This window comes from Toxorhynchites rutilus, chromosome 2 (assembly GCF_029784135.1).
Source record: "Toxorhynchites rutilus septentrionalis strain SRP chromosome 2, ASM2978413v1, whole genome shotgun sequence".
NCBI lineage: Eukaryota > Metazoa > Arthropoda > Insecta > Diptera > Culicidae > Toxorhynchites > Toxorhynchites rutilus.
In genome coordinates this window covers 8,353,559-8,379,187 of record NC_073745.1, presented here as the reverse complement: position 1 = coordinate 8,379,187, position 25,629 = coordinate 8,353,559, and the positions used below count along the sequence as shown (strand labels likewise).

General features: G+C 38.2%; 1 protein-coding gene and 1 non-coding gene across 2 annotated transcripts in view; both read left to right on the top strand.

Annotated features, from left to right (window-relative positions):
* Window positions 1-291: 291 nt before the first annotated feature.
* The window catches only part of LOC129765525 (uncharacterized), a 78,479-nt gene continuing 53,141 nt past the window's right edge, over window positions 292-25,629 (top strand). Inside the window, exons 1-2 of the mRNA XM_055765927.1 lie at window positions 292-1,344; window positions 1,527-1,681. Coding sequence (XP_055621902.1) covers window positions 292-1,344; window positions 1,527-1,681 — 1,208 coding nt within the window. The remainder of the gene's footprint in view (window positions 1,345-1,526; window positions 1,682-25,629) is intronic.
* On the top strand, window positions 25,310-25,381 carry Trnad-guc (transfer RNA aspartic acid (anticodon GUC)). Its single transcript has one exon. It is a non-coding gene; the product is annotated as a tRNA-Asp (tRNA).

The window sequence follows — 25,629 nt, the reverse complement described above, 5'->3', positions numbered from 1 at the left end:
CTGTGTGATAGTGACTAGTTTTTGGTAGTGATAATTATTAATAATATTTTAAAAATATATCCGCATACTGACGGTGAAGTGAAGAAAAATTCTAAAACGAAAATTTTATAGTGAATCGCTCGCGTTCTTTCGAGCACATTGGTGGTTCTTATAAGTGCTTTCAAAAAAATAGTGTGAATTTCTTGGTACATATCCGCAAGTGATTAGCCCAATATTCAATTTTTTCATAAAGTGCTCTGCAAAAGAAAAATCTTTTCTCCGGCTACACCTAAGGTGTAGCCGACAATCAACATGGCTTCCAGTAGCTCAGGGCCTCCGAGAGGCCGGGCTACAAACTTCTATGAAGGTAAGCCAACCGAAGCCACCGCTCCACTTTGGGCGGACCCATCGAATGGCAACCTGCAGATACTGCTCTTGAGGGCTACAGGAGACAAGGCTCTCCCATCCAACCCCTTCGTAGTCAGCAAGACTATAACGTCGGCAATCAAAAATTTCAGTAACTTCAACAGTGCCAAACCACAGAGAGACGAAAAAAAGAACCTTCAATATATTCTTACCACCAGGGACGAGGAATCAGTAGGTAAGCTTCTCCAAATTAACAAACTTATTGACAACACACCTGTTGAGATTATTTTCCACCCCACCCTAAACCAACGCAAATGCGTGGTTACATGCAGAGACGTGATTAATATCACCGAAACCGAATTGCTGAAAGAGCTTTCCGATCAGAAAGTGATCGATGTCAAGCGAATCACCAGAAAGGTAGGAGAAGAAATTATCCCCACAGCTACACTAATCATAACGCTTCGTGGAACTGTTGTTCCCGAATTCATTTATTTCGGTTTCATTCGCGCTGGGACTCGGAATTACTATCCGAATCCAATGCAGTGCTTCAAATGTTTCAACTTCGGACACACCAGCAAAAGATGCAAGCGTGAGAATCCGCTTTGCAGAAATTGCAGCAAAGAGCACCCCAAAGATTTTGATTTTAAATTGTGTAATACACCAGCACTATGCATTAACTGTCAAGGGAACCACTCCTCTTCCAGCAGGAAGTGCCCCGTATGGCTAAAGGAAAATGAAATCACAAAAATAAGAATCGATCGTGGTATCTCTTACAAAGAAGCAAAAATCATTTCCAACACCCAAAATGGTCCAACTTATTCGAGCGTCTTGCAAGACAGGCTCAACATTCGGGAACCAGTAGCTGGCTGCAAGTGCAAATGCAGCTGCGCCTCGGCCGTTTCGGCCGCTTCTAGTCGCGAAAGCACCCCCTCAATCATAGACACAACCATGACAGAATCGTCTACTGAAAGTTCAACAACCGAATCCGATAGTGAATCGGTAATTTCAATGGATACTTCTGAAGGCCTGAAAAAAAACAAAAGAAAAATTTCGAAAGGTTCATCCTCAGATTCAGATCCAAAATCTGAAGATGAAACCCAAACTAACAAAGACAAGAAAAGAACAAAAAACGATCTAAGAACTACATCACCAACAAATAACAACTTTACCACACCAACAAGAAACAACAACACCAACAACAACACACATCAAACAAAAAACAACAACAACAAGGCACATTCCACAAAAAACAACACACACACAACAAACTCTCCAAATACCTCTACACCAAACAAGAACGATATCAATACCTCGAAGAAAGCTTCTCTTTCCAAGGGTAAAGGACCATCGAACTAATTCTCTTTGAATAGTTCAAACATACACACAATTAAGACTTAGGAATTAGAGTTAAAAACACCAACACATTCACTCCAACACAGAAATTCGGGATACAATGGAACATCAGAAGTATCCGACGAAATATTCTAGAACTGAAAATGCTTATTTCAAACTCTAATCCCACAGTCATAGCCCTTCAAGAAACTATGACTCCAAACAACTTCGATAAACACTTCATCTCAAAATATATCACATATTTCAAAGAGGGTCCCAACCCCTCAAAAAACGGAGTTGCAATCGCAATCAAAGATGGCACTCCACATGATCTTCTTCCCATTACCACTGATCTTCAGGCAGTGGTAGTGCGCATTAAACACCCCTTTCCAATCACCGTCGTTAGCATCTACATCACTAATGATTCCGATCCGAACACTCTACGCGGCCAACTGGACCATCTGTTCGCCCAACTTCCCGCCCCAATCATGCTTATGGGTGATTTCAACGCCCACTCATACGCCTGGGGAGGTGCATACCTCGATCGAAAAGGATCCATCATTGAGGATTTCATATCCGACCATTCTCTTCTCCTTCTTAACAACGGCCAACACACCAGAACCCATTACTCTGGTACTACTTCAGCCATCGATCTCACTTTCTTGGAACATCCACGATGATACTTGCGGAAGCGATCATTTTCCAATCTTCACTTCCTTCGGCCAAACTTCTCCAGAGTTTTCAACAAGGCCAAGATGGAAATTTGAATACGCTGACTGGGCTGGCTATCAGTTTGACATTGAAAACCGCCTCTCCGCTAAACGAGATTGGACAGCCAAGGAATTCTCCAAAGTTGTCCTAGAAGTTGCAATGGTGCACATCCCCAGAACCAGTGGCATCCCTGGCAGGAAATGTGTCCCATGGTGGTCGCCTGAGCTGAAGGCAGCGATCAAAGGTCGACGTAAGGCCCTACGCAAATTAAGAAAGGCCCATCCGGACAGCCCACTGAGACCCACTCTGCTTGCAGAGTTCCAAAGGGCTCGCAAAGAAGCTAAGACTGCTATCAACACAGCCAAGCACAACAGTTGGGTTAAATTCGTCAGCGAAATTAATCCCAACGCGTCAACAAAGGATTTATGGAGTAAGATTGGCAGGCTTCATGGAAAGAAAAGAAGCAAAGAATATAATCTTCTAATTAACGGTCAATACACCAATGACCGGAAAATCATCGCCGAGGCGTTTGGAGATTTCTTTGCTTCCGCCTCCTCCAATCAAAACTACGACCAAACCTTTCTAACCCACAAAACGGAATGCGAAAGAATTCCCATCGATTTTCATACCGATGTGGAATTTGACTTCAACAAAAACCTCTCCCTCAAAGAGCTCGATTGGGTACTGAACAAAGTCAAACAAGGATCCACAGGACCTGACGACATTAGCTACCCTATGCTTAAGAATCTACCCCATCTCGGGAAAAAAGCACTTCTGAAGCTCCTCAACAAAGTCTGGGACAGTGGAACCCTCCCCAGTTGCTGGAAAGAGGGTTTAATGATCTGTATCCCGAAACCAGACATGAACAACCATCTTCTTGACAATTTCCGCCCCATCACTCTCCTAAGTTGTGTTGGGAAAGTCTTGGAAAAAATGGTCAATCGACGCTTAACGACTTTTCTAGAGTCAAATAAGCTGATTGATCCCAGACAATTCGCCTTCCGCGCGGGAAAAGGTACAGAAGATTGCCTTGTAGCAATCGAAAAAATCCTAGACGACGCAACTGAAAAATTACACCACATTGATATTGTTTCCCTGGATTTATCCAAGGCCTTCGATCGGGCATGGAGGTACCCAGTGCTGAAAAGCCTTTTCGACTGGGGGATTCGTGGGAGATTAGGTCTCTTCGTTAAAAGTTTTCTAGAAAACCGGTCTTTCAAAACCGTTATTAACAACCACCAATCTTCTCTAAAAATCCCAGAAAACGGCTTCCCACAAGGCTCAGCACTTTCACCAACCCTCTTCAACATTGCCATGCAATCTCTATTCGAGATTATCCCGGACCATATAAAGGTCATAGTCTATGCAGATGACATCACTCTTATCTCTACGAGCTGCTTCGGCTTAATTCAGAGAAAGAGGCTTCAAAAAACCTTAGACTCCATCCAAAACTGGGCTCTAAAAACAGGTTTTAAAATTTCCCCGGAGAAATCCAAACACATACATATCGGAAAAGCTCTCAGAAGGAGAACCTATCTTCAGCTCAACAAAATCCCGATCCCTACAATGAGGACATTGAAAATACTAGGGGTTACTTTCGACAAGAAACTCAACTTCCTATCACATTCCCAAAAGACCAAAATAGCCACCAGAAAGAAATTGAACATCATCAAGTCTATCGCAGGCAACCTAGCCTCTGGTCATAGAAAGACGTTGCTAAATGTTGTAAATGTTTGGTTGGTCCCACAAATCCTTTACGGAATAGGCACCTTCAGCCGTGGAGGGGACAGGGTGTTAAACACCATTCAACCAATTTACAATAAAGCAATTCGGCTCGCAATTGGCGCTTTTCCCACCAGTCCTACTCTTGCTGTAATGGCAGAAAGTGGGCAACTTCCCTTCACCCACCTGGTAACAAAAGCCATCACGAATAAAGCCATCCGTCACTTGTCACTCCCCGAAAGCGACCACAATGTCCCATTAATACATAGAGCTAAAACATGGTTCAAAAATCTCACGAACAAAGATCTTCCCGATATATGTGAACGTTCATCTGCGACGGGAAGAAATTGGAACGTCAAACCGCCGAACATTAACCTTGAACTTCTCAAGACAGTTCGAGCGGGAGACCCTTCTCCAAAAGTCAAAGCCTGCTTCAATAACCTCGTTGCATCCAATTTTCAAATCAACCACCAGGTATACACAGATGGTTCAGTCAGTGCCGATGGAGTTGGATGTGGAGTCTTTGAGAGTAGATACACTGGTAGCTTTTCTCTTCCACCGCAATGCTCCATCTTCAGTGCGGAAGCTTTCGCCCTTTTAATAGCTACCCAAGAATGCACCCATGAGTTTCTTCCTACCACAATATTCTCAGACTCAGCTAGCTGTCTCCACGATCTTCTGAGTGGAAACAGCAAACACCCATGGATTAAGCAAACAGAAGAGGCTGCTTCAAATAAAAACATCTCCTTCTGCTGGGTTCCTGGTCACTCAGGAATCCGTGGAAACACAGCCGCCGACATACTGGCCGGCAAGGGCAGCAAAATAGATCCCCCAGACATGCCCTGTCCTCCATCTGACATTGTCCGCTGGGTAAAACAGCAAGTCCGTGAAAGCTGGGACATAGGCTGGATAAACAGCCGTCCCACTCATCTTCATAAAATTAAAAATTCCACTCTCCCTTGGGATGACCGCCTCAATAGTAGGGAAAGGCAAGTCCTTACCCGTCTTCGAATTGGGCACACTAACTTCACCCACTCACACTTGTTCTGCAGAGCCGAAAAACCCCAATGTGCTTGCAACGAAGCTCCGGTTTCCGTTAGCCATCTTTTACTTGAATGTCAACATACCAAAGATGCTCGAGTCCGACACAACATAGGTCAGAGTCTCCGAGATATCCTCAGTAGAGACGAGACCCAAGAAACCAATTTAATTGCGTTTCTGAAAGAAACCGACTTCTTTGGTAAAATCTAAACCGAAATACTAAATACCTTGGAAAGTGCTTATTAAAGTTCGCCACTTCACAGTCATGTATGCGTGTTTATGTGTGTATACACATGTATGTACGGGTCGGAAGGAAGGTATTCATACATGTATATACACGCATTCAATAATATTAAATAACAAATAATATAATATATACTTTCATACCCACATCTATCTTCTATCCATTACATTATACTTTAATCAACTTCCTATTCCTACAGCCACACTCACCAAGGAGAATAAATTCATTAAATAAACCTCTCCATTTTTCAGCTATACTATATACCATTAAATTCAAAACCACTATATTTTATTATCTATTCAAACTGTATTTCATTTCATTTCACCCCACCCCACACCTACTCCTCCCCTCTTTCCTTCCCATACCACTCCCACCCCCTCCCAATCCACTAATCCCACCCAAATCCTTTCCACTCCTTTCCTTCCTATCCTCCTGAGAGGGGCCGTTTTGTTTTTTGGCTTTGGAACACGCCTTTCGCTAGGTCACTTGTGCTTCGTTACTGCTTTGGTCCTCGGATCAGTAAATTTTTACTTTTCTTTACAGCATATATTAAATATCTTATGAAGCATAGGATCCCTTCCTACCTTCTTCTTTAACCGAGAGTCGAGCGGACAGGTCTGATGAGTGATTTTGTTGGTTTCCCTTTCGCCAGTCCCCTCTGGACTGGTTTTATTGTGGCTCTTCACTGGGCTGGAGGCGAATGAACTGCAAAGTTTAAAGCCTCTTAAAAACAAAGAAACAAACAAAAATACATTCATTACGATTTGTTCGCTCGTTGGATTCACATGCAGGCTAAAAAAGACGGGTGGGTAATGTCGGGGACATAACCGGAGTGACGTAGGACTATACAAAGGGGACAGCTTTTGCTAAATATATATTTCAAATATATTGTTTTATTTTCTTCTCCTTCGTGAATACCTACCTATCTACCTGAAAAAATGGATTACTTTACTTTTACTTTTTATGAACATGTTGGGGGTTCTGAAAAGAATCTTTGGTGTTGTGTTTTTGCGTTTTTTTTTTTACAAAATTGATTCTTGATTTTTTTCTGAAGGCTTTGTACTTATTAAATGTTCAACGCCGAGCATCTTTCGGCGTATGAACATATCGTACAATCAAAATGATTGCTGTGATAGGGAATGCATAGGTGGTCATCAGCTCATTCACTATCATATATTTCACTATTGAGCACATTACCGTACCTTAAACTGTGGTTTCGGAGATGAATGAATTGTAAGATTTGTAGTCTCCGCAAACAAAGTAAATAAAAATGAAAAAGAACTGAAATAAACTGAAATAAACGAGCTATAAGCGTTCTGAAAAACTAACCGTAAATACGGGGACGGATGACCTTCGGATTAAAGTCTTTTAAAATAAGAACAGAGCAGCAGGAAAGTAAATACATAGCTCATCATGTTGCTCCTTAGTTATTTTTCTATACAATGCAGATGTAACGTCAGTCAATTTTCAACATCAGTTATCAACCAAAGAAAGCAGTTCTTGCTACCGAGAAAATTCGTTAATGCCATCCTGCATACAATGTGAAGCCACTTTTAATTCGGAAACCATGCATGGGTTTGTGAATACTGAATGATTAATTTAAAAACCCCAACCACCAATAAGTTCAAGAACAAGCATAACCAAAATAAATCAGTTTATATTATATGTCATATTATGTCACTTTAGAATGCATTGGTATTGTGAAAAACTTTTAATAACTCTTCTTTGAAAGGTTTAATGGCCCTGAAAAGCGCCGTGTTTTACGGTGGCTGGTTTTGCCACCAAAGCAGTCTGTATAAACAAACTTTTTCCTTCTTCTACCGGCTGCCGTTTTGCGATTGCGTTTGCCACTCGCTGAAACTAGTTGTTGCCACCGAACCGAATATGCTCTGTTCTGTAGGCTGGTTTTCTTATTGTCGTGAGCAGCTTCGCAAGCCAACTTGAGCACTCCGGCGGCCGAAATTCTATAACCGCTATTAGGTATACTGGTGCTCCGGCATCAATCCGTTGATGCGATGTGATGTGAAACGATGCCATACAACCACACTGATTTACGGCTTGAAAGAAAATGAGATATTTTTTGGAGTCCGCGCGTTTTGTGCTCTAGCGGTACACACTCACAGGATAGAGACCAATCGGCAGACTCAGCCAAAGGGGTGAGTCCAACGAGACGAACGAATGAGCGTTAAAAGGGAGCGATGGCAAAAAAATACATTCATTACGATTTGTTCGCTCGTTGGATTCACATGCAGGCTAAAAAGGGTCCTTTTCAGGATCACAAAATTATCTTCAATCTAAAGAGTTTATTGTTTTGTTATCACTCGATATCCCCATCTTGTTTGGCTAAACCTTTCTGTTTAGCGATTGCATTTGCCACTCGCCACAGCTTTCACAGTTGGAAAATTTCTTCCCATCCAGCTTATGGCATATTGTACAGTAAATTACATTCAATGCGACGTGTCAAAGCACCACTCAGTGTCGGATTGGAGGTAATTTTAACCTGTAATTGAACATTTGCGATGACAGTGGTACAGTGTCGACTTTCAATGTGGGGTCATAATTTGGACCCCGAACTCTATGTTTACAAAAATGTCCAACTAAATAAGTCGCATTACATGTCCGTCCAATTAGCTAAATGTCAAACTAATTGTAAATTACTGTACTTTCAATCTGGAAACAATTTAAGAATTGGTGAAAATTGAATAATCAGGAAAGTCCCCAACTATCACTAAGCTCAGAACAACTGTCAAATTCACATACTCACCAGATCTTGGCAAACAAATTATGAAAAAATCAATTTGTGTTTTATTATTATTTTGGATATTATTTTAGAATGCATTGAACTGTATTTCGTAAACTCTTTTTTGAAAGGTTTAATGGCCCTGATAAGCGCCGTGTTTTATGGAATGGTTCCAATTTAGAAAACTTTGTACTCGTGGTTTTGAAAAAAACCATTTGGAACGCCCTCGATGCCGCCTTGTTCTGGATTTGCCACCAAAGCAGTTTGTATAAAGAGCAAACTTTTTTCTTCTGCTACCAGCTGCCGTTTTGCGATTGCGTTTGCCACTCGCCACTCGCTGCAACTGCCTGTTGTCTTGATGTGCACCGAACCGAATGTGTTCTGTTCCGAATGCGGGTTTTCTTATCGTTGCGAGCAGCTTTGCCAGCTAACTCGATCACTTCGGCGGCCGAAACTATATACCGCCGGCTAGGTGGACTGGTGCACTGCTGCACTAAGGCGCTCGGCCTAGCTTCCCTTGCGGGGAACTCCAGACAAACACGGTTCGAGCGGGATTTTACCTTTCCCTTCACTTTTCCTCCTTTGCCATGGTCAGACATGGTTACTTGGGTTGGTTTGTTGATGTGTTGTGATGCAAACCGATGTGGTGTACGGTTTGAATGAGAATGATCGTTACGGAAGGAAGGAAGGTCTTGTATTATAGATACTTTATACTTTTGCAGTTCATTCGTCTCTAGTCTTGAGAAAGGCCCTTTGAAAACTCTACTCTACTCTATTACTCTACTCCAGCGCTACCACCTCCGCCCTCTTGCCTTGAGAAAGGCACTCGATCCCTCGCCGTCCAGTTCGTCCAGCAACTATGTTGTCCAGTCGGTGTCCACACAAAGAATGGATCGTTACGGCAGCGGAGCGGGGATTTTTAAGCTGACTGGCTGGCTCGAGAATTACGCATGTGTGAGACTGCGACCAATGTTTCGTTCATTTTTTTCTTTTTCTTTTCCAATCGTGCTTCATTCTATTTCGCTGCTGCTCTGGTTGCCCGTTTTGGTTGGTACGATTTGAGGAGCACAAAATGGACCAATAAAAAATGGGCACATAGTGCATTTTGACAACGCTTGATATTTCACAATTATTCAATTATTTATCTCAAGAAAAATGAAATGTTATTCGTTATGATAGATGCGTAGATATATTTCCTATCAATTGATGCAAAAACCTTTGCGATCTATTGAGAAATGCTCGAGTTATAAGCGTTCCAAATCTTGCATTTTTTCCTACTTGTTCAGTGCCTAGATTTCCATTTCACCCCCTATATCTTCCGGTTAGACGTAGTTCTACGTCAGAAAGGAAGTTCTTCCAATTTTCTTCAATTTAAACCGTTTAGAGAATAGCGAATTGTAATGCATAGCATATCAAACAAATCTTAGGGAATTTCCGATTCGATTGGTGTGCAAATCATGAGAATTCGTTCACAATAAAAATAGTTATTAACGTTAACTTTATTTCATAAAAACGTGACCTGTTTTCTGATTTGGCACCCTTCCTAAAAGACGTAGTTCTACGTCAAAATCGTCGCGATATCCACGGCGGCGAATCCGTCTAATGTGGCATCAGCCTTATCAGTTCTTTTCGTGCAACCTGCATGATTTTAACTGAATATGTTTATATAAACATTCAAGATAATTTATAACCGTTTACAACATCGGTTTCAGGCAAACTCCGGCTTAGAGGATATGACTCGCAAGTCAAGATGTGCTGCAAAATTAGCTGTCTTTGCCAAACCTATCGAACTACTCGGTGAGTTCAAGGCAGATCTATGGAAAAAGTGCGCCCGTTTGGTTATTAACACATTGCGGACCGTTCACGAGATTTCTCTTGTTTCGCGTTCCGTCTGTTACGGATGGATCACGAAATAACCAGTGTTTTCTACACTTGGAGGTTAAATCCTTGATTTCCCAAAAACCTTACAAGGCCTACCGATGCCTCACCTTCGTCTCATCCACATTGAAGGAAACGATCTCATTCGTGGAATCCGAACAAATGAAGCGCTGAAGTTTGCCCGAAAGCGTGCGGTCCTTAATATGTTAAGCTGGGTTAGAGGAGCGGTAGGAAACAGTACGGCAGAAAGCAGAAGAGGGCTTATCTGAAATGTTAAAGAGAAAGGATGATCACAAGAGTTTGAATGAATTCTGCACTCTCTCATTTATTTAAGCTGCCAGCTGCTACTAGTATTCTATTCGACGATAAACGTTTGCAACATGAACTGTTGTAGGGTTCACAAATATGCACAAGCGTATTTTTTTTTGTTTTCGAAAAATCGGTATACTTTAAAAATGGTTAGAGAAATGCAGATTGAGTATGCGAAGCCACTTCTTTCAGCATCATCAACGTTTTTATCAGAGAAGAACCCCCGAATGCAGTTTTGAAATTTTAACTTTAATTTTTAGATTAGATTTGACCTAGAACTACGTTTTTGATTTCTATATAGGAGGGTCACTCTACGAAAAATGTAATGTTTATTAAGTGTTTTCAAATGCATATTACGCAGAATCTTTCTTACGATATATGTTATAACATATACCATTTGACAGCAAATTTATCCAGCATTTTTTTCGCCTGAGAAATCAACAGTGGAAATAACTAAACAAGTGTACAATTTAACAAAAAAAAAGAGGTTCGTTAATCGGGCCGAAAAATAACTACATTTATCGAATTTTACTCGCTAACTGGGCTGCAAAACAGCAAAAGCAATACTTCGAATTGGAGATAACATCTATTATTGGTACATAACTGCTTTGCATCCCAGTTAACGTACGCCCTGTTATAGATAAGTCCAGTTGAAGATAGTCCAGTTAGGGAATGACTTCTGTATATGACGGGGTGATGGACACCATAAGCGAGTGTCTTCCGGACTGTGGCAATTGTACAGCGGAAAATGATGAAATGAAATGGAAAATGAACCTATTGAGATCGGCATTACGTCGCATCACAAAAATGAAACGAAATGAAATATTTATCTTCATGACTCATATTCATAATTCTCAGTGACTCAATTCCTTCTATGATAGATTGAGAAGTAGAACCAATACGGCTTAATTGTGATAGACTGCAAACAAACATTATTCCATTATTCTGAACAATTAGAGTCTTACGTCAAACTTCCGTCCGTGCCCCTAGGCTCAGACCCATCTACATATTGTTTTATTTTTTTAACATTTCCTTTTATGATCTCTTATTGGTCTCCATACTACGATGTGATTTGTACTCATTCTGAGTTTCTTATAGCGCGATTTCCATACAACACGGTAGATGGTTTCCATACAGCGCGCTACGGATTAGCCTGATTTGTATGCAAAATCCGAGTTTCTTATAGCGCGGTTTCCATATAACGCGGTACGCACTCACCGCGTTATAGGAGGGTTGACTGTATATCAGTGATGGCCAATCTTTTGGGCATTACGGGTGACTAATTGTTCGAATGTTAGGCTGCGGTCTACCAACATCGACTGCTTCAAAAAGTCATAAAAAATAATGTAGTACTAGACGATAAAACAAAGTTTTAACCCTCCTGTACTCGCGAGCAAAATCATGACTCATTTATTCGCGCACGGTATCACAGACTCTGCGTGTATCTGTAATTTCTCTATTGTGTATTTTTAGGTGTTTTTGGTATTTATTTCAAGTAAAAAAATATATATAATTGAATCAAAAGACTCCAGAAAATATTTTTTCTTCGTCTTCATTCAGTTTCAATAGTCATTTAATTCAGCCTTCCCAAACCAAAAATTTGATTCTTAGTTCGTGAGACCGCAGGGATAACTAAAAGAAAATCATAGGTGATACTAATAAATATTAAATTATAAATTATTCTATTAAATAAAAATAATTATCGGTTGCTAAATAATTAATAAGCAATACTTTATTTGCTGTGAAGTCTCATCAATCAATATCGTTTTTTTAAGGCAATTGTCATTTTTGAACATACAAAGCATTTATGTGTGTATTTAAGGTGTATAAATTATAACGGATATTAGAAAAAAATCAATAATTTCTCATTAACACAAGATGAATCATATTTTTTTTTCAAAATTGAATTAATATGAACTCATATCATCAATTCATTAACACTATTACTATTACTTACAAACAACACGGGCCGATGGTTGTACAGGCCACTGATCATTCAACCAGAGCTGAGGACTGTACCGATCATGCCAACTCCACACGGGCTGATGATTGTACCGGCTAGTGACCATTCCACCTGAATTCCTCGAGTCGAGAGAGACGCACCACGCTCTAGATGTATCGGGTAAAGACTAAGGGGCGGTGCTGATTAATGGTCATCTACATATCAATACGAAATATCTCGTGTCGGGCACACGTACAAAACATTGGAGACTACAACATTTTAGTTTTGACCACAAATTGTAATACTAACCTCGAACCAACCACGAGTAATCGGTTACATATTACTTACATAGTTTATAAGAAATATTGTCAAAATATTAACCAAATAATAACCAACCGATTACGTTTTACTTCATACACCAGACCAGTTTTAGTGAACATCCTTTCACTGTAAATACTACCGCAAAGAGCTGAAAGATAAACTCTAGTACACCTTGGCAATTGGGGGTACTGCTCAGAGCTTATTGCCCACCAAACGTAAGAACTACGATCGATTCGAAATGTTTTCGCATAACAGTCGATTTCGTTAGTAATGGAATTTTTTAATGGAAAATGACTCATTTTCATTTGCTAACTTTAAATGCTTTATGCACGCATGCAGTTTCTCTCAGTTTCGTATTTGCAAATAAAGAGCCAAATATCCGGCCATCCAGCCACAACTTGTCATGATATCCAGTGTCCAGCATCCGGCCAAGCTACTATCCGTTTCTTCACTAATAAGAACAACTATCTATCGGAAATTATGGTCCTTCTTATGCAAATTAAATCGAACGGTTAATTCGATCCCTATAACTATCACACCGAGCAAATTTTCGTATTTTGTAAATCGATAGAATCTTATCGGATCGAGTTCTTTCTCGAGCGTCGTGTACTGCGAATTGCATATTTTGAAATGTTGCCGAAATGTTTCCCAACGCAAAATATCAGGAATCAGGATTACATAATAGGGCCCAATATTTGATTTTAGAAATTTCTAATTCCTCATTCATCACTTTTGTTTTATTCATGTCTATATGTCTTGAAAGAAATCTGGACAATTAATTCACATTACTCGACATAGTTTCAATATAAACATAACAATACTTCATTGAAACTCACATTCGCAGTCTTCAAAGACGACGTTTTCTCCAAAAATTTAGTTTCTATTGGTTTCCGAAACCTTACACCGGACGTTTCTAGTATTTTCAACTGGTCATTTAACAAATGATAAGCATGGAAAAAACATTGTTGAATTTGTTCCTAGTGGCAATTTAAAAAAAATTACGATTTCAAAAAAAAATATTACAAATTATGTTCGAACAACTGGATGTGTTAATATAAAATAACTAACAACCTGAAAGAAAATATTGAAACGGAAACTTTAATGAATAATATGTTTCATTGAGGTTATCATAAACACCTTCTAAAATGACCACGGCAAAAGGTGGAGGGAAATTTAATCCATTGCGTTTGGAGGTAACTATCCTAGACCAGCTGGCGGGCGCCTTGGAATACCTACGCGGGCGACCGGTAGACCACAGACTACCGTTTGGCCATCACTGATATTATATTATACAAATGCTTACCACTATTTGAGAGTCATGACATTTTTTGCTATTTTTACGCTCATTCAATGTTATAAATTGGGATGACAAAACATGAGCTAAAATTCAATTTTAGGTGTAGATCCCTATCAATATATGAGTTCAATTGCATTCGAAATTTTATTGCAATGCTTGCTTCATTCGTACACATGGAATCATTCAATAATCTTGGTCCCTTCTTCATACGAAACGCGCAATAATTAAGACGTTATCCACAATCGATTTTTTTTTCCATTTACACAGTGTATCAACTATGTTTCGGGATTGTTAGTGTAAATGAACATTATTTCTGCCCTTTCTTTATTTCTGCAGAATTTTTTTTTGGAAAATGAAAAAAACACAGGGCTTCTAACAAGGTCAAGGTTGAGATGATTTAGGACACAGAGGCGACTTACAATCAAAAATTGACGCACGACAAATGACTTGTGACTCGGTACATTAACGAATTCTGGCAATCAAATGCTTCAAAACTCTGAGATAATATACTCCAGTAACCGTTCAGTCAGGTTAAATAATCTCATTAGTTTGCACTCCTGATTGCTAAGATATAGGAATAGTTCCGAAACCTGATTGACACACTGTGTGTATAACGGGAACTAACTGTTGTTAGTGTGCCGACATAAATCAGCATTTTATTCGCGTTTACAACATTTTTGTCATCGTAAATTACATATATTATCATTCACGTCCTAATCGTTGCTTAACTATCCTTTTTATATGACACTTCGAATTGTTGATAATGTACGCACATCCCTCCAAGCAATGAAAATAATGATGGCTCAACGGCAGAACTTCCTCCAATGACAGCGCAACATTGTATATTTCGCCTCATTCAATCTCCCTTCCGGCTAGGCTCCCAAAGAAGCGCCATCTTCCACAAATGTGTTCGGATCCGCAACTACAACATGCGCGCGCCGGTGCATCCTCCATCAGTTGAGACCTCTCCGGGTTGTGTGCAAAGATGAAATCGTTATTTATAGACCAACCTCCTCGCCGTTGATTAACGGTTGCGCAGTTACACTTCCCCTGGGAGTTCATCCCGCCAAAGGATTGTCATTGGTTGGTTTATCTTTCAAAAGGCGGTTTTAAATCTTTATTTAAGACTATGTCGATGCCGTTATTTACTTTTTTGATAAAGTTTAATTATGTTTTACTCCTCCCCCTGAGCGAGTGCTATTTTCGTGTGTTTGCTGCTGTAATATACAGGCTAGCGATCACTAGTGGAACATTCCGGTTCTGTCTGAACATGTGGATCCAGTGGCCGGAAGTGACCATTCTTGATTTGAATCCTGGTGTCCGGTAGGTTCGTCTGGCAGCAAGCTAGCTTACGGCGACGAGACCCGACCCCGGGGGATAATTCGCTTCTTCACCGACCCCAAGAATGACTTACTGAGGATCTATAGACCAAGTATTGACGTTCGTGATCGTTAAACATAAAAAAACACTGTTTTTGACCGTCCGTTTGCAGTAGAGAATTCAATTTCCTTGCAAACGACATAATCGCTGGTAAAAATTTTCAATATGCTAAACATTGTCAATATTGTATTGATTTGAGTTGGACGCCGAAGAAAAAGAACAGCCTTTCGTTGCTGTTCATTTTTAATATAATCATTATGGGGAAAGCATTTATTCTAAATTCGCACGAACTTTTATCCTAAGAATCTAATTCAAGACTGAAATTAAGGCGAACCTGCCAACGGCTGGAAGTTTCTCAAATAAAGATATGAAAAAAATCACCGAATATTCTGGCAACTTGGTACTTTCAATCAATCATTTCATTTATGTTTCAATCTCTAGATCAGGGATGGCCAAACAGTAGTCCGCGATCTACTGGTCGCCCGCGTGGATATTCCTAGGCGCCCGCCAGCTGGTCTAGGATAGTGTCACCTCCAAACGCAATGGATTAAATATCCCTCCACCTTTTGCCGTGATCATTTCATAAGATGTGCATGCTAAAACATAATAGTTGTAAGAGTATATATTTTTTCAATAAAGTTTCCGTTTCAATATTTTCTTCTAGATTGTTGGTTATATTATATTAACACATCCAGTTGTTCGATCATAACTTGTAATATTTTTTTGGAACTGTCACTTTTTTTTTTAATTGTGTTGTTGTATTGCTTTGGTTTAAAATTCCATCCTTTCAAAATTAATTCATTGATTAAATGGACGTCATTATGCCAGTCGCAAAAGGCATCAGGATTATGAGAGACTGACGTTTATTAACCCGGCGGGGTTATTTTGCAATATCTCCTCTCTCCACAATGTCCGTACGAACGAACAATACATTTGCATTTCGAGCGAGCGATTTATGCATACCTTATTCGCAGTGGCAGATAAAAATTATACCTTGTATCTACATTCGTTCTTCGGTATAGAAACCATAGCAAAAACATAGTCCTACGTCAAAACTAGTTGGTTCAAGTATGTTCTCCTGGTTCAAATACAGGAGACTAAATTCCTAAATATCGTGAAAACTTTTACGATGCTGCTTTGGAGTACATTGAAAAATGAAAGGCTAGGAGAAACGTAATAGTATTACATTGGAGTACATTCCTGAATGACCAGATTAGATAAAGTAGCATTGGTTTAAAAAAAACTTTCTGTTCCTATAGATTTCGATTACGCTTTGAAAGCCACATTTCAGATCATAGTTCTGTTTCACAATTTTGATCTGGAATTTGACAAATTTTATGATAAAATTTGCAAAAAATCAGAATTTTCTTCACAAAATGACTTTAGCATCTAAATATTCCTTCGTAGTAGAAAACAAAGCAGGTAAGTCTAAGTGTGTTTGAATGATTGATTTAATACACTAAATAAAATACTTCAAAAAATATTATGTCCCGTATTTTGTGTCCCGTTTTCACTCCTGAACTATTCGGTCAGCCTACCTATTATGTAGTTCTAGTTGGACAGAATTTTGCTCGCTAGCTCTTTTTTGTTGTTACAGATACAGTCGGGTGAAAGCTGTCGACATAATTTATCGAGCTGTTTGGTTTGTTTGTTGCATTCCCGATATTTTACTTTGGGAAACATTTCAAAATATGCTTTTCGCTAAACATGAAATTCGAGAAAAAACTTGATTCGATGAGATTCTATCGATGTACAAAATATGAAGATTTGCTCCGTGTAATAGAGTTATAGGGTTCAAATTGACCGATCGACTCAATTCACATGATATGGACCAATACTTCCGACAGAAAGTTCTTATCTAGGTCATGGGGAGTCAACCAAATTTATGTTAAAAGTGCATTTTTCTTAAAAAAAATCTTGCACCTTTTTCTCCCATGCTGTCTGTTTCCCTCATGCTGTGAAATGTTTCTCCTATAAAAGGAGCAAACGTTTTCATGACTCGAGCTTTGTTTATTTACCAGTTTGACCGAACCAAATTGAAATGAATGTTTTAATTCGTGTAATTCATATTTTTAGTTTTTTTAATGAAAGAAAAAAGGTAAAAAATATAATTCTAGCCTTCAGAATAATATAAACCTAACATTTGGCGAGAAGTAAAATTTAATAATTTTATGTTCAGGAAGTTTAGAAGTCAAAAATGCTAAAATTTCAGTATCTGCCAAAATGTCGCTAGCATTAATTGATGAAAAAAATTGAAGTTCGTTCATTTTTATTAAATCGATTATTTTTGCCTATAATAACAATACTTTCTCTATGTAGTGGATTATTATAAGAAAAGTAGCTCTTTTTCCCCTCCTGATCATTGGATCTCTTCTGACATTTCTATTGGATTCTTTTTGACAACCAATTTGATTCTATCAGCATGACTCAGGTTCTTATTTTTGATGGAACAGATAGTAGCTTGTCGGATATCGGATACTGGATATCCGGCAAGCTTCGTGGCCGGATGGCCGGATATTCGGTTCTTTATTTTCAAATACGGAACTGGAAGTAACTGCATGTGTGCATAGAGCATATAAAGGTTTTTTACATTTTTACATAAAAATAATGAACTATGATTAAAATTTTCGTATAGAATGAATACTCCCTAATAAAGTATCAAGTTTTCGGTAAGGAATATTGAACAGATTTTTTTCTGTTAAGGGTTTTCTATAACAATTATGAATTTTTTGTTGATATATTAAAATAATTCTAATACTAGTCGAATGAAAGTAAGTACTACGAATTCAAATAACAAAGAACATCAACCAATTATTTTCATCCAAGATTAGAAAACTTGGAACTGTGTTCAGGGGTGGCAATCTAAGAGATGATACACTTACTTCACAAAAAAATTAACTAAATAAAGCAAAAGATACTCAATTAAACTTTACACGCGAATCTAATGACACCTTTTCGAACAGTTTCAACGAAGTGGCAAATGAAAACGATAATCACTCTTCTTAAAAAAATCCATTACTAACGAAATCGACTGTTATGCGAAAACATTTCGATCCGATCGCAATAACGTTCCTTACGTTTGGTGATCATCAAACTCTAAGCAGTACCCCCAAGTGGCAAGGTTTGCTAGAGTTTATCTTTCAGCTCCTAGCAGTAGTGTGTACAGTGAAAGACTGTTCTCTGAAACTGACCTGGTGTACGAAGCAAAGCGTAATCGGACGTTTAAAAAAATTATGATGAAGGAACAGTGTTTATGAATTAATGTTATGAGTTAATATTAATTTAATATTGAAAAAAAATATGATTTAACTTGTGTTAATAAGAATTTATTGATTTAGAGTTATCGGATATCCGTATCTTCTCTAGTTATCATACCTCTAGGTAATTGAGGAACACAATAATCACCGCGGGTGTATTTTTATGGAAAATAAATGAACGATAAACGATGAGATTTTACAGAAAATAAAGTACTACTTATAAATTATTTAGTAACCGATAATTATTTTTATTTTATAGAATAATTTATCATTGAATATTTATTAGCATGACCTATGATTATCCTTTAATTAACCCTCCTATATTCGAGCATACGGTCTCACAAACCGAGAATCAATAATTTTGTTCTGAGGAGACTGAACTAAATGACTATTGAAACTAAATGAGGTTGAAGAAAAAAATACTTTCTGAGGTTTTTTCATCTAATTATATCCACTTTCATTTTATACTTTTACGAGCATCTTCTTCTTCTTCAATGGCACTAACGTTCCTAGAGGAACTTCGCCGTCTCAACGTAGTATTACTTGCGTCATTTTTATTAGTACTTAGTTGAGATTTCTATGCCAAATAACACGCCTTGAATGTATTCTGAGTGGCAAGCTCTAGAATACGCGTGACCACAGTGCAAGACGGAGGCAATTTCTTTGACGAAAAATTCCCCCGACCAGAACGGGAATCGAACCCGAACACCCGGTATGTTAGTTGTGACGCTAACCACTCGGCCACGGGAGCACTTTTACGAGCATGCGAGTTTTTTTTCGCGCGAGTGTACAGGGGGATTAAAATTTTGTTTTATCATCTAGTAGTACATTAATTTTTGAATGACTTTTTGATACAGTTGACATTAGTAGACCGCAGCCTAACATTTGAACAATTAGTCGTCCGTAATGCCCAAAAGATTAGCCACCCCTGCTCTAGATGCATGGAGCATCATTATTAATACGACGTTTTCTGAATTTGTAGAATTTTTATTTTATTTTTTTAAACTAGAAAACTGTGATTTTGAAACAGATGAGTTTCCTTGTCATTGTCGTTTGAGAATCAAGTGAGGAAATCCTGATAAAATAATGCTGATTGCAACAAGGGATTCAATATTTTGCTTGTTTCGATTGTTTTCAAGAAAAAATGAATCTTTTTAAATTTTTATTGTTTATGTTAAAACATCTTTGCAATATGGGAAAATAATTGGTCAACGGTAACTTTTCCTCGTTGAAAAAATGATATGAGACATATAGTGACACAAAGTGATATTAAATATTCTTTTTTTTTGTTATTGACATTCTGGAAATACACATTGATCCACAGTCATTCGAGATAACTGTGACCAGTTTAATATCGAAAAAATTGTTCATATTAATAGTATATTAATCAAGAGGCCCAAAAAATTTTTTTTCTGAGAACAGCACTGCCTCCCGGTTAGCATCTTTTCCAAATATCTACATTTATATTAATTAAACTATCTGAATTTCACCGTAAACATCGTACACATCCTGCTCTCACAAGTATTTAACAAAAAGTTCTACCGCTGTAAATGGAACACAGGCGCCCTTGTGTGATTACCTTCCTAGGCACGTGGCACTGCACAGCATTGCAATGCTGCCTTCCACGGGAATGAGACATCAATCCGTGGCGCGCGCGAGATGCTGCTGCAGTGTAACTAAACAAAAACATGCGCATATAGTGGCGTGAAATGAATTCAATGAATTTGAGGGGTAAATTTCCTTCGGGAGTTCATCGACCGTATGAAAAGTTGGATGCGTTTTAATAGATTTGCATGAAAGATGAGTGCTTGTATCCAATGTTTCATCCACGTTTCGGATAAAGTGGAGAAGCTAACTTTCTCATCGGATAGGCATCCTGTCAAATATATTGGGGACGGGAATTTGGGTTTTAAAGAAAATGCTTTATTTATTATCTAAATTTATACTATCACCTTCAAAATAGGCCCCCTCTGAAGCAATACACTTTTTCCAACGAACAATCCAGCCATCGAAACACTTTTTGTAGCTGTGTTCAGGAATTATCTTCAGTTCACACAGCGAATTCGTTTTCAATTGCTCCCAAAGTGAAGACGAAGTGTTCGTGTCATGAAGGAAATCCATGAAAAACCTTTCAAGCGAACGATAAACCAACTAACCATTGGGCAGCGTTTGAGCATCATCGAGCAGGTCGAAAAGTATGGACGGTAGGGGTCTGAAGCTGCAAAAGATTTCAGTATTGCACAAAATACGGTATCAACACTATTCAAGCTAAAGGAAAAAAGGGTGGGTTATATCTATTATATAACCGCAAGGTTGACGTGAGACTACCTTAGCTTAGCAATCATTTGTTTGTAATGATTGAATTTTTGATTGAATGAAACAATTTCCGAATTCAATTGACTTCAATATATTTGTTTTGTGAATAAAAAGATTGTATAATGCCATGTAAGGTCAGATCATGCATTGTGATATATTATGTTCTTCGTGATAACTAAATTTAATGACAATCCTTTTACGTTTGGTATGATGCCTAGGACAAAATATGTGAACGGAAGAATTATCAAACGATTATTTTATTTTACGTTTCCTTCTGAAGTTTGCATCTCTCAAGTGTACGTACTTCTCGAACAGCGAATTTGCTTGATTTGATATACTTCAGGCACTCAGTTTCGATTTTGACATGTGCGTCGAACGCATATTGTTTAATCAATAGTCGCTATCGCAGCAAATGGATATCAACATTTTGCCTAATCATCAAATGGTATGCGAAGATATGAAGGCATATCCTTCAATGCAATCGTGAATAACCGAGCCAGTACGTTGTGTTCGTACCCGCTTTTGTAATTCGTGTTAGGAAAACACTTTTCGGAGTGCAAAAAAAAGTACCTGCATGAATCAACAAGTTCAACTTCTGTTTTTATACTATAGAGGATTTAAACTTGAAAGTTCATTCGCCTCAGGTATCTGCACGATTTTCCCTGTGTTGGGGAAACATATTCGGAACAAAATTACCCCCGACCTGCATGTATTTGCAAAGCCAATTTCCCTACGCTCCATGGATTTGAAGTCTGTGTTAGGGAAACACATTTCAGTCGGAACAAAAATGCCCCCAACTTTCATGTGTTTGCAATGCCGATATCCCCATAGCTGCTTGGTTTTGATGGCTGTGTTAGGGAAACTGTATATCGGGCCAATCAAAACGAGGCAGTTAGGGCGTTTAGATAACGCTTAACATTCTACAGTTATTCCATTGTTTTTTTTTTTTTTTTATCCAAAATATATATTTTTATTAAGGCTCATATGGCGTCAACCTGACGGGGCCGGGAGTTCAATATTTCGACAATGTTTGCCTTATAACTATGTTAGTAATATGTAACCGATTACTCGCGGTTGGCTCGAGGTTAGTATTACAAGTGTTTTCGTAATTGTGATGTTGTTGTCTCCAATGCTCTGTACCTGTGCCCGACACGGGATACTTCCTTTTGGGATGCAGCTGACCATTAATCAGCAACGCCCCCTAGTCTGTACCCCATATCTAGCGTGGTGCGTCTTCTCGACTCGAGGAATCCAGGATAGAATGGTCAGTAGCCGGCGCAAACATCAGCTCGTGTAGAGTTGTCATGAGCGGTACAACCTTTGGCTCTTGTTGAATGATCAGTGGACTGCACAACCTTTGGCCCGTGTATCTGTAAAGAGTGTGTGTATGTATTGCCACGACTAAGTAAAAGTTTATCGATCGGTTAGGAGGGATATGAAACGGGGACACAACGAAGGAAACATCATTAAACGTTGACATCGGCGCTTCTGAGGAACAGGTATAGATGAAGCAGAAGATCAGGATCACGGCTACCTAAGATATCCCGGACGGGGATATCCGATTGTCTGCCTTTTGCTCTCAGTGCTCTAGAGAGCTGAGAGCGAGCAGCAATTCCATTGTTTATCTAATGAAAAATAACATTTTATTAATTGCAATAGAAGCGTAGAAATATTCCCTATCAATTGATACAAACATTTTTCCGATCCAGTAAGAAATGTTCGAGTTATAAGCATTCGGAATCTTTCATTTTTTCCTGCATGTTCTGTGTTTAGGATTTCATTTTACCCCCCATATACTCCGGTTAGACGCAGTCCCACGTCAAAAAAAAAGGAATCGGAAGGGGAAATTGAATCTAGATAAAAAGCATATAAGGTCGGTCGGAGTCGAAGAGCTGCAGTGGTCAATACATTTTTTGACTTATCAAGTCAAATGATTTACCTCTCTCAGGTTCTATTCTTCGGGAGAAGGCTTGCGAATTCGTCCAGAAACTGGGAATTTTCAACTTTAATAAATAAAAAGGTATTAATTCTGGAATTATGTGTAATGGTAATGTATCATACTTATATCTATTTTTTTTCAAAGGTGGCCATGTTCGTTGATAAATGTACAGCGCGACCAAAATCTCTCCGACCAAAGCACAAATGGATAGGTTTACAATTTTTACAAATCTTTACTTCAGTAGCTCAACAGCTGGACTTCGACATAATTAAGAACCTGAATCAGTACTATCACCATTTTCGATTAATTAGTTCGATTAGTTAAACGAAGACTGCAAGAAATGGAGGATCCGACGGTATTTTTGTCCTTTTTAACCTTCATGTTGTTCAGCATTCTTACTACATTGAAATGCACTCTACATATATCTTTACATATACCGGTATTGGATGCGATTGAAATACTTTCATCCTCTGATATCAATAAGGTTAAATCTGAGACTATTTAAAATTGCTTCAGGAAAGCCGAATTTTCCTTCAGTGATGATGATGATATTCCGCTGGCAGAATTATGGGTCGTGAGCTTGCTGATGTCGACAGTACAGTACCGTTCGATTGCTCAACGTCCTTTAATGATTAGTGCGAAAAGGACCAAAACGTGATTTGCTGTGATCTGATGCCAGATACCGATATGCTGGAAAGTGTTAAAAAAGCTGAGGAAAACGCTGAAAATAGTAGTCCTATCGAGTTGGAGAATATTCAGGAAGGTTCAGATTATTGTGTCGTAATTACACCTTCTAACGATAAATAAAACCTAAATATGTCCGGAATATTGAAATCAACTGAAAATGTACTTGTGAAACTATTTGAACATTGCCTTGTGATTGAACAGTCCCTACGTGATCGTTACAATTTAGTTTGAATAATATACTTAATCAATATTTTCTTTGTTAACCTAGTTTCTTATACAGGTCGGATTCGATTATATACAGACTCAATTTAATATAATTCGATTATATACTATTTTGGACTCGATTATATATACAGGAAAACTTCGATATAACGCACCCTCGATATAACGTCACTCGATATACTAACACATTTCCAAAGTGTAAAAGAAAAAAAAATTCAATATTTTTTTTTCCTGATAGAACAATGAATTATCTGTATTGTGATGCTAAAACAAGTTTTGTACCTCCAATCAAACCCGAAATACAGCTGGTTTTGTGATTCCGGATTCTAAATGAATCGAGCTTTCAATATTTTTTTCCTGATAGAACAATGAATTATCTGTATTGTGATGCTAAAACAAGTTTTGTACCTCCAATCAAACCCGAAATACAGCTGGTTTTATGATTCCGGATTCTAAATGAATCGACCTTTAATCAACAGTACAAAGTGAAACATCATGAGAAAGGATGGCTTCGTCTTCTGATTGAAGTTATTCGTTAACTATACTAAAACAGCAACACAATAATTATTATGCTTCGATATAACGTACAATTTTGAAAGTGAAATGTACGTTATATCGAAGTTAACCTGTAGTTGGAAATTTTTGTTTTTATATCATTCAAATATTACTTATTTCAAGAAAAAATATAACCTTTAAGTTTTGAAGTGAAATTTAAGTGGCTTTTATAAGTACAGTGGATTTTTAAAGATTTTGCTTGAATTTTAACCAGGAATTGTTTATATCGATATTGCAGCGAAATTAAGAGATAGAAGTTGGGTGTCAAAGAACAAATTGTAGAGTGGTTAGAGAACTTTAACTTGATAGATAGAAACAATTAAGTTTAGTATGAATTTTTGGGGTAAAATTAATTATTACACATTAAAAATTAATAGCTTTCAAATTTTCAACATCCAAAATGTTATTTAAATCCACTAATTTAGATGTTCCCACTACTATATCCTGTACTAAATTTTCTCATCTTTCGAATGAGAGTAACAGAATCGGCTAACGTAGCGTACTTTTTAATGTCGATCCAGTTTGAGGCAAAGGATTTGAAGATAACTCTGTCATCGTTGAAATCGATCAAATTTAACCGGCTATCACCTCCTGAGAGATTCTGGAAAAAAAAATTTCATGTGAGAAAGGTTATTTCTGACTTTAAGGGGATGAATGACTCGTGATACGCATCGACTCACTGTGAGCTAACGCCGAATTCTGGGCAAAAAGATTGCTCGTTGCGTCGGGGGAGGAAAGCAAGTGGTTAGTGCAATCGAAAAAACATACCCATTTTTTTCGTCAAAATTTTCAACTTTTTCACTATATTTTATATTCGTGTTTTAATGCAAAAAAAAAATGCTGGATAAATTTCCTGTCTAATTTTATATAACACAACATATGTGGCAATAAAGATTTTGAGTAATATGGGTTTGAAAACTCTTCATAAATCGTTACATTTTTCGTAGAGTTACCCCTCTATATAGGAATCAAAGACATAGTCTTATGTCAAAATTATGAAAAAAATGTTCTGTATCTCGATACCTCCCTCCCTAAATATCTAGTTAGGGAGAGTTGACTGTACTTCACGATTCCTCGATAGTATAGTGGTCAGTATCCCCGCCTGTCACGCGGGAGACCGGGGTTCGATTCCCCGTCGGGGAGGATTTTTTTCATTTTATTTACGGTACCGAAGTAACAGAAATTTGATCTAGCATGTATTCTGTAGAACAATCTGAGTAACTTTCGTTAATTTTACTTATTTGAGTATTTTTAAAACATAAAACATGGGCTATAGAATAGCATGAAAGTCTATTAGGAATTCTATTAGGAGTCTTCTATTAGGAAGACTTCGAAATTCTAAAGCTCTTTCAGATCATTCCATCCTAAAATGACGTAACCAGCTTAACTAT